This window comes from Hordeum vulgare, chromosome 1H, assembly GCF_904849725.1.
Source record: "Hordeum vulgare subsp. vulgare chromosome 1H, MorexV3_pseudomolecules_assembly, whole genome shotgun sequence".
In the NCBI taxonomy this organism is placed as follows: domain Eukaryota; kingdom Viridiplantae; phylum Streptophyta; class Magnoliopsida; order Poales; family Poaceae; genus Hordeum; species Hordeum vulgare.
The window spans coordinates 488,075,652-488,084,892 of NC_058518.1; the positions used below are offsets into that span (position 1 = coordinate 488,075,652).

The window sequence follows — 9,241 nt, forward strand, 5'->3', positions numbered from 1 at the left end:
GCGAAGGGTTTCCATCGCCGGCGAACAGAGAGGGCGCGCGATAGCTAGATTGGATCGGTGTGGTAGCTAGCAGAAGAAGAGAGATCGATGTTGTACGCATTCCCTAGACGCTAATATAGACGTATTGCTTAATTAGCTGGCTGGCTAACGAGCGAGCTAGCTAGCATTCGATCGATCGTCCGTCACACGAACGAACAACCTCAATTCGCTAGCTAGCGATGAGCCTCCTTTCCGTTTTCGATCCGGTGACGTGACGTGGCCGACGTGCACTAGTGCTACCGTACGTACACTACTCGATGGATGCATGGATACGCAGAGCGCGCGATACGTACGTACAGCTAACAAAAGTCGGTGCTACTTTGGAGCTCCGACGAAGTTGCAATGGAGCTTTCCCGGAGCCGGCGGTGCTACGTTCAAGCTCTGCTGAAGTTGCAATGAAGCTTGGTCAAAGCCGTTGGTGCTGCGTGGAGCTTTGCTGGGTTGCCTAATGCCACCCGTAAGGCTGATACTGCTGTGGCGCTACAGTGATCGAATAGTCATCGGTGCGTACATCAGACGGCTGACGAGGCGGATGATTTTATAGGAAATTAACCGGTTGATTTGTAGCAGTCGCTTTATCAAAATTTGTCGTGTTGTTTTTTAAAATATCCCTTTATATAAAATTTATTCACAGCTTCAAAAATTGTTCCTGCTTTTAGAAATTGGTTACCAATTCGGAATTTATCCATAATTTATTCGTGATTTTCGAAAATGTTTAGAATTTTAAATAGTAATTCATAATTTTGAATAAACTATGAAGAAAAATAATAATCATTTATGTGGCTATAGGTAGTTCTAAAATATTCGTGTCGCGTATACCGGTGTCTACTATGGAGCGATCGCGAGATTGAATCCGAACGACGCAGTGCATTTTTTATTTTATTTTTTACTCCGTTCGCAGCTCCCGCCTGGGCCGGCCCAGTCGGAGGACTGCCGTGTGCGTGGCCGCGACATTCTGCCGCAGAATGCGGCAGATAGGAGGTCCCCGTCGTCATCATCCTCCTGCTGTATTTTTTTGCTTAGTTGGGCCCGGTTGCCTCGCTCACTGTCGCCGCTCGCCACTGCCCTTCTGCTCCGCATCCAAATCTCAGATCGAGCACCGCAGGTCAACCGCCGATGGCCGCCTCCGCCGGCAGCCGCCGATTCAAGATTTTCGCGGCCGCCGATGGCTTTGGTGAGCCGCTCAAGAACGCCGTCGTCGCGCACCTCCGCGCCCACTCCTCCGTCGCCGACGTCGTCGACCTCGGCGTCGACAAGTACTACTCCGCGGCGGCCGCCGTCGCCCGCAGCGTCTCCTCCTCGCCCCCCGACCCCGCCCACGAGGCCCGCGGCGTCGTCGTCTGCGGCACCGGCGCCGGCGTCACCATATTCGCCAACAAGTACCCCGGCGTGTACGCCACCCACTGCAGCTCCGCCGCCGACGCCGTCAACACCCGCTCCATCAACGCCTGCAACGTCCTCGCCCTCTCCGGCATGGCCACCCCGCCCGAGGCCGCCGCCGCCATCGCCGACGCCTGGCTCGCCACCCCCTTCCGCGCCCCCTGCCCCGCATCCGGCGACGCCCCTTGGCCGGAGGACATCCAGAAGTTCTTTGATGTTGCCCCCGGTGAGATGGCCTCCATCCCAGAGGGATCGGCCCCTCCTGCTGCGCCTGAGCCTGACTCCACCTGTGCAATCTGCTGCCTGAGGAAGGGGATGGAGTTCGAGCCGGTGGACATCATGCCCGGCGGCGAGATGAGGATTGTGCGCGAGAGCCCCACTTCGGCCTACGTCCGCTTCAAAGCTGGAAGCGTGGAGCCGGCTCACCACCACACCTTCGGGCACGACCTGGTGGTGATCAAGGGCAAGAAGAAGGTCTGGAACTTGACCAAGAAAGAGAGCTATGACCTCGTCGACGGGGACTTCCTGTTCACGCCTGCGGGGGACGTGCACCGTGTCAAGTACTTGCAAGACACTGAGTTCTTCATCCGGTGGGATGGGCACTGGGACATATTCCTAGATGAAGACCTGGAAACCGCACGCAATGCCATCGATGCAGAGCTCGGTGTCGTCGACAGTGACAAGTGAGGAGGCTTCTGAAGGTTCTATCGTGTCATTCCACCTTTTTTCTCCATCAATGCAGAGTTCGGTGTACAATGTTTGTTGCTGGTAGCTGGTGCTGTGCCTGTATTGGTTCTTGTGACATCTTTTCAGATATGTATGTTTGCTGGATGCTTTGCTATGCTCTGTGGAATAAAATGGTGATACTGGTAGTAATGCTACCTTGATATGTTTATACAATCTGTGTCTTGCTGAATAAGATGCAGATGCAACGATGTCTAGATTTTATTCAGACTCAAGTTTCATGATCTCGACAAATATGACATGTTAACATTTATATTTTGTGTCACCGGTGTCAATGTTAAGTGACACACAAGATGTTTTAGGCTATTGGCAAACATGCTTGACTTGATTTGTTTTGTGACTCACATCCATGGACATATTAATCTTCTGTTCTGCATTCAAAAGCTGTAATTTTTTCGGGTGGAAAGCAAACAGAAAATGTTTATCTGACCGCAACGTTTCCAATACCGTTTGGCCCAGAGCACTATCTATTTTCTCTCTTCATTAAAATTGTCCCCATTTTGTAGCTTATTATTATGGTATTTGTTTTTCTGTTGGAAACAAGCTTATGATAGCGGTTGCCACTTGCTTGTTCCATGTTTCTGTTTGATGGTTCCAGTTTTGTAAACACAATATCATGTGCTTTCTGTTCTGCAAATTACATTGGAGAAGCTGTTTTTCTGCATGCTCGGTGATGTTGATGTCACATTAATTTTGTAACAGATTGGTCTTATATGAAAAATCAGGTAAAACATACGGCAGAAAGTTCATTGAAGGCGATGTATTTAATGGCAGTTTTCCCTTGTTATTATTTCCAAATACCTTCTAAAATCTTAGGTCACTCAAAATAAAACGTCTTATTAGTTATTATCCATGTATATCCATCGGCTGATTTTCATGTATTTGCGTTGAATACATGATTGCTAGTACGCCATGGACCAAAGTAGTATATTAAAATCACATATATGTGTTTGTATGCCTGTACCGAGGAGGTCACAAGTAAATTACTGGATTGGTTGGTACTGTTTAATAGCAGGCGATGTTGGCTAAACTGGCCAATTTGCTGCTAAATGCCCAAACCATTTTTCAGCATATGAAATTGTAAACTCGAATGTTTGCAAGTCTGTTTAGATCTCCAACTGTATCCAATTAGGGTAGTTTTGTTTTGTTGTTCCTTGGAGGTACCGAAAATCTTTGACTATCTTTAGCATAAGACCAGAAAGTTTTGCATTTGACAACCAAATTGAGTAAAATGAATAATCAAGAACAGAAACTTTAGATTTTTTTAGTAATCTAAGAAATAATGTTGCTTGAAAAACCCTTACTGGTGTTAAAGAACTGGAGGACAAACCTTCGTAGTGCCAAAATGCTAGCATTCAGGACTGAGATTAAAGAACCTGGAATAAGAGTTTGTGAAACTGGAGCTTTGGACCTTCGCAATGTGGATCAAGCTGCCTGTCCTGCCTTCAGGCTCCAATCTGGCCATCCATCTCATGATACTGGGCTTCAAAGATAAACTCCATCAAAGGTACTTATAACTGTATGGAATTGCAAATTTGCTAAGATACCACTGCTTGCAGTGCTTTTGGTAATAGAAGATTTCTAGGCGACTTGTCATGGATAGTAGGTTCTACTATTCTATGCTATTCGTTGTCATCGAACTCAAAGAAACATTGTCAGATTAGAAGCAGGCGAGGGCTGTTGTGCACAAAGATGGTCCGTCATATACTCATATTTTCCGCTGTTTAGCCCGTTCCTCTGTGCCTTCTGGTTTTCTTTATTCCACTGCTTACCTGGCTCTTCCTTTCCTTCTTCATGCAGATCAATCAATACCTTCATTGTCCTTTGGCCCGGTGCTTGCTGGGGTACGTTCTTCCTTGCTCGTCTTCAGTTCGATGAAATGCGTCTGAGCTGACATTAAGAGATATATTGCTTGATGAACTTGCTGTTTTGTTTGCTAGGAACGGTTCGTCTATTTTAGATCATAACTTGTCATCAAAATCAACTTATGCTGGTTCACCATTGCAGGATGACATGTCAATGCTCTCCTTAAAACAGCGGGGGTGATGTACAATAGGCTAAACAGTGTCCAGTTGCGTGCTTATACGGCTATTCTTGATCGTATTAGGTCTAAGCAGCCTGGCTTTTTCTTTGTGTCGGGGGATGGTGGTACTGAGAAAACTTTCCTTTGAAAGGCGCTCGATGCTTTTATCTTAGAGGTCATAAGATGGTGGTGCTGGCTGTTGCATCTTCGGGGGTAGCAGCGGCTTTTGCCTCAGGGTAGAACTGCCCATCCTCTCTGTCACTGATCCTGCACTGGCCAATGTTCCTTTCGGTTGTAAAGTTGTCGTTTTAGGAGGTGACCTGAGGCAGATTTTGCCGGTCATTGATGGTGGCAGTAGGGCACACATTGTAGGTGCTGCGGTTACAAAGTCTCCTCTCTGGCACTCTGTTCAAGCTTTGCACCTTACCATCAACATACCTGGCCAAACGGGGCACGGCACGAGCACGGTCTGTGCTAAACGTACCTGGCCTGCAGGGGCACGTTTAGTTATTGGGGCGTGATGTGCCAGCATGTGGGCTGCGCCTTCAAGCCTAGTCACGGCTTTGTTACTAAACGGACCAGCACGTTGGCCTGTTTAGCATGTTGGGCCACATATTTTCAGCCAGTTGGGCTCATTTTTATGCCTATTGGGTTGTATTGTATTTATATATATATATTTAAAAAATCTGAAAATATGTGAAAAAATTAAACTGGTCGTGCCGTGCTGGCCCGCGTGCCCAGCCTCCGGGCCTAGGCATGGCCCGAGGCAATGCCGCGTGCCGGGCCCGTCCCGTTTAGGTCGTGTCGTGCCTGGCCCATGACGGGCTGTGCCGGCGTGCTCGTGGGCTGGCCTGGTTGGCCCGGCCCGTTTGGCCAGGTATGACCATCAACCTGCGCCTATCCGTGCAAACGGCAGATCCTCTGTTACAAAATGAGGTCACTGCTTTTGCTCAATGGGTTCTTAGTATTGAAGATGGGACAGCTCCTGCTGTTGCACGAGAAGGAGAGTCGCTCCCTTCCTGGATAACAATTCCTGATGAGTTCTTGGTGCATACGGCGATAAAATTGATGCTATTGTCCAGGCGGTCTCTGAATTTAGTGTCCAGATACTCTGATCCTTCTTGTGAGAGAGAGGGAGGGAGGGATGGGATGAGATGAGATGAGCTGAACATGTAGGTTAGCAGGAGCGTGAACCGAAGATGAGGTGACTCGAAAACCATGTCAAAGAGGCCGGAATCGCTTGCCATTTGAAATCACTTTCTGGTGTTCCTTGGACTTTGTAGCAAGCGCATCCACCTCCTCTCATAGCTAGGAGCTAGCACAGGCATGATAATGTTTGGTGATTGGATCTCCTTGTTCAGCAACAACCGATGCATCCTCTACTTATCGTGCTTGTAGATAGCGGTGCAGCAGGGTCGCCGAAATGGCCCAATCATTGGCTCGTTATCGTGCTTGGACGCAGTTGTCGTCGGCATTTACGTACCTGATGGGATGAAGACATCATATACTTGGACTTTGCAGAGCGGCAAAAATAATACATGCAACGCAACAGGGACGCCGACCGTGGGGATCGAACCCACGGCCACGTGGTTAAAAGCCACGCGCTCTACCACTGAGCTAGGTCGGCTTCGTGGTAGAATTATAAATTAATTAAATACTACCTTCGTCCGAAATTACTTACCACACGATTACATATAAATCAATGTATCTAAAACAAAAATACATCTAGATACATCCATTCCTATAGAAAGTATTTTTGAACGGAGAAAGTATATAACAACAACTACAGCCGAATGCCTGTCTCAAACATTTGGACAGGCCGCCCGGTCACAAAAAAAAAAACGACCTAGCTGGACTCCTCAAACGGACCTCAAAAGCGTGGCCTGACCGACATCCCTCATATCCAACCCAAACACGGGACGGATATGAGGGCGCCCGAACGCGTCCGTCACATAGGACTGACACTGGGGTCCCATACGGAATTGCCTGGAAACCTGACGGTCCGTTGCTCCTCTCCTCTGATGGTGGTGTGTGTGGGGGGGGGGGGGGGTGAACGCCGTGTGGCGCTGCTCCGTCTTCCCATCGAAGGCCAAACCCAACTATTTAAGGTGGCCGACGTCCCATAACGCTAGCCCATCCTCATCCTTCCTCTTTGTGCCGCCAGACCAAGCGCATCCACCTCCTCTCTTTTGCTTCGTCGCTCTTCCCACTCTCCAGGGGTGTCATGATCCATCAAAAGATAACGACCTATGTCATGATCCACCTTTAACATATGCCAAAAACTATGGTTGTGCCCGGTGAACTGTTCATTTTGAGATGACAATGATATTAATTACATAAGAGCATCTCCAAAAGCCACGCCATCATCCAAAGAATTGATGTTTGAGGCACTTTGGGGTCAAAAATAGTTCTTCAACGGATGAGTGCGAAGTTTTGGTGGATGGGAGCATTGGAGGACTTTATTTGAAACGATTCAAAAACGATATTTCTATGTTTTTAAAAAAATCAAAAAATAAATATGTGAAAACTTATACATATTTGCAGTGGATCTGTAAAATTTTGCTCAAATAAATTTCTTTTTGCAGCTGCAGAAAAATAACAAAATTCCGGCCCAAGAACAAAAAAAAGGGCCCATTTTCATTTGTGTTTTTGTTTTTTACGTATACGCCACGTATGAAAGTATATTGTTATAATTTTTTTCCTCAACGTGTTATATCTGTATTTACATATGTATAATTTTTTTTTGATGTGCAAATATGTTTTTTTTAAGTCCTCAATGGAGCCCGGACTCCATTTGCACTTTTCGTCCAACAGATGCCCTATGTCAAGGTATGTGGGAGCAACTAGTTAGCGAGCGCTCCCGTGCGCTGCCAATTGGCGCGTTTCCAGCCGCTGCCACGTATCGCGTTTTGAGCGTTTCTTTCAATTTTTTTTATTTGTTCGCACGCGTTTTTGCCTTTTTTGAGTGATTTTTTCTGATTTTTTTGGTGTTATGGTTTTTCACCGGTCTTTCGTAACTTTTGGACGAAAAACGAAAACACATTTTTTTCGCGAAAAAACGCGTTTTCTTTTTTTACACGAAAAAACTTGTTTTCTGTTTTTTGCGAGAGGCACGATTTTGCCTTCACGAGAGGCACGGCCGTGCCTCTCAGAAAGGAAAAAATGCGTTTTCATTTTTTTGCGAGAGGCACGGTTTTGCTTTCACGAAAGACACGTATTGGCCTTCGCGAGAGGGACACCCGTGCCTTTCGGAAAGGAAAAAAAAACGTGTTTTTTGTTTTTTACGAGAGGCACGGTTTTGCTTTCGTGAAAGGCACAGTTTTGCCTTCGCGGCACGCCCGTGCCTCTCTTAAAATGAAAAAAACGTGTTTTTTGTTTTTTTTGTGAGAGGCGCGGTTTTGCTTCCGCGAAAAGCACGGTTTTGCCTTTGCGAAAGGCACCCGTGCCTCTTCCGAAAAGGGGGAAAACGTGTTTTTTACTTTCTTTTTTTTTCCGCAAGAGGCACGGTTTTGCTTCCGTGACAGGCATGACCTGTGCCTCTCGGAAAGGAAAAAACCCACGTTTTCAGTTTTTTTCTATCGCGTGAGGCACGGTTTTTTTGTCTGGTTTTTTTCTTTCGATTTTTTCATGGAAAAAAAGTTCGCCAAAACCTATCAACATGGAATTTTGTTTTGAAGATCTCGACGCGAAAAAGCCAATAGTGAGAACGGTTCGAGATTTGAACGCACGGTATAGAAGATAAAACGTTTTAAAAATACGGATATACGAAAAAAGGGAAAACTCACAGGTTGCGACAAGTGGCACGCATGGAGTACGCCATTTGTCACAACCTGTGAAGATTGAAGTAATTGTTGAAAGATGTATTCGTCAACTAATGATTTCGTATGTCAAGCTGTCATGAAGATGCGAGTTGTCTCTTCCCCTAGAGTCATCCAAAAACATTACTTTTACTTGCTATTTGTTTTGGCTTAAACTTGTAACTACATCACTCGTTGTGTCAACGGCGCAAGGCCAAATACAACCATGAAGTTGGGATAATTATTTATGGAAAGGCAGTCTTTCGTGCTGATTTTACAACTAATCGATTCATAAATAATAGTGCTTCTAAATAATTTAAAAAGTTCACAAAGCATATCTTAAGGTTTTGTAGCCAGAAAATTCCATATCTGTCTTACACATACCTCAAATTTTTGTACATAAAAATCACACCTTTTTTCCCACGCATAAGTTAATACAAGTATTAAAAGTTGTTTATTATCTGAAATTAAGAAACATATACATCTCAACCTAATACAAACACAAGAAAAAATGTCTGTAAATCAAATTAACATCACAGTTCAACACATATATCAAAGTGGTAGCAGTTTACCACCCGTAGTTTTCCTTCCAACGCTTGCAGCCGCTTGACCATCCATCGTCAGTCTTGTATTGGAGGGTGTAGCCCTTCCCTGGCAACTTGTCAGAGATGCACACCTTTGTTCACACCTATGTGGTAACTCAAGTCGTCCTTCATGATCAGGATCCTTTGATACATCTTGTAGCTTATATACACGCCATTCGCTCCATAGTGAAGCTGTGTTTCAAAAAGCTATTTTCATTCTCAGAAATTATGGAGTGCCTTATGAATAATTATTACAACTTTGTATGTCGTTTTATGTGTTTGTATTCGTGGGTATTTTATATGCGGTGGCCAGCCATTATAATCCTTTGGTGGTTATATATCTTCTTGATGCAGCTACATGATTATAAAGGTTAATTTCATCGTAGATTAGAAGTCTCACATGATTTTTTACATGATTTTTTTATGATCGGGTATCTTGGACACTAGTACCCACTTCGTCCATCCTACTTTTTGCTGTGCTTTCTGGGGATACATGAATGTCTTTGACGCCTACTCCTTTCTGTGACCGGAAGGACGAATCCTAGGTCTAAGAAGCTGGTGCCAACATATCCTTCAAAGACCCATTTCTCCTTCATGTAAACATATGATATTTCCGTCCATACATAATCCCTTTCATCACCAAAATACGGAATCGACGAGGACCAAGTCCCTCC

The 9,241-nt window shown here is 45.5% G+C and overlaps 1 protein-coding gene and 1 non-coding gene across 2 annotated transcripts; one reads left to right on the forward strand and one right to left on the reverse strand.

Moving 5' to 3' along the window:
• The first annotated feature begins 955 nt into the window (after positions 1–955).
• Positions 956–2,314, forward strand: LOC123417484 (DNA damage-repair/toleration protein DRT102). Its single transcript, XM_045106903.1, has one exon. It carries the CDS (start codon positions 1,156–1,158, stop codon positions 2,104–2,106), a length of 951 nt encoding a protein of 316 aa, XP_044962838.1. The 5' UTR covers positions 956–1,155; the 3' UTR covers positions 2,107–2,314.
• Positions 2,315–5,741: 3,427 nt separating this feature from the next.
• On the reverse strand, positions 5,742–5,813 carry TRNAK-UUU. Its single transcript has one exon. It is a non-coding gene; the product is annotated as a tRNA-Lys (tRNA).
• Positions 5,814–9,241: the final 3,428 nt, after the last annotated feature.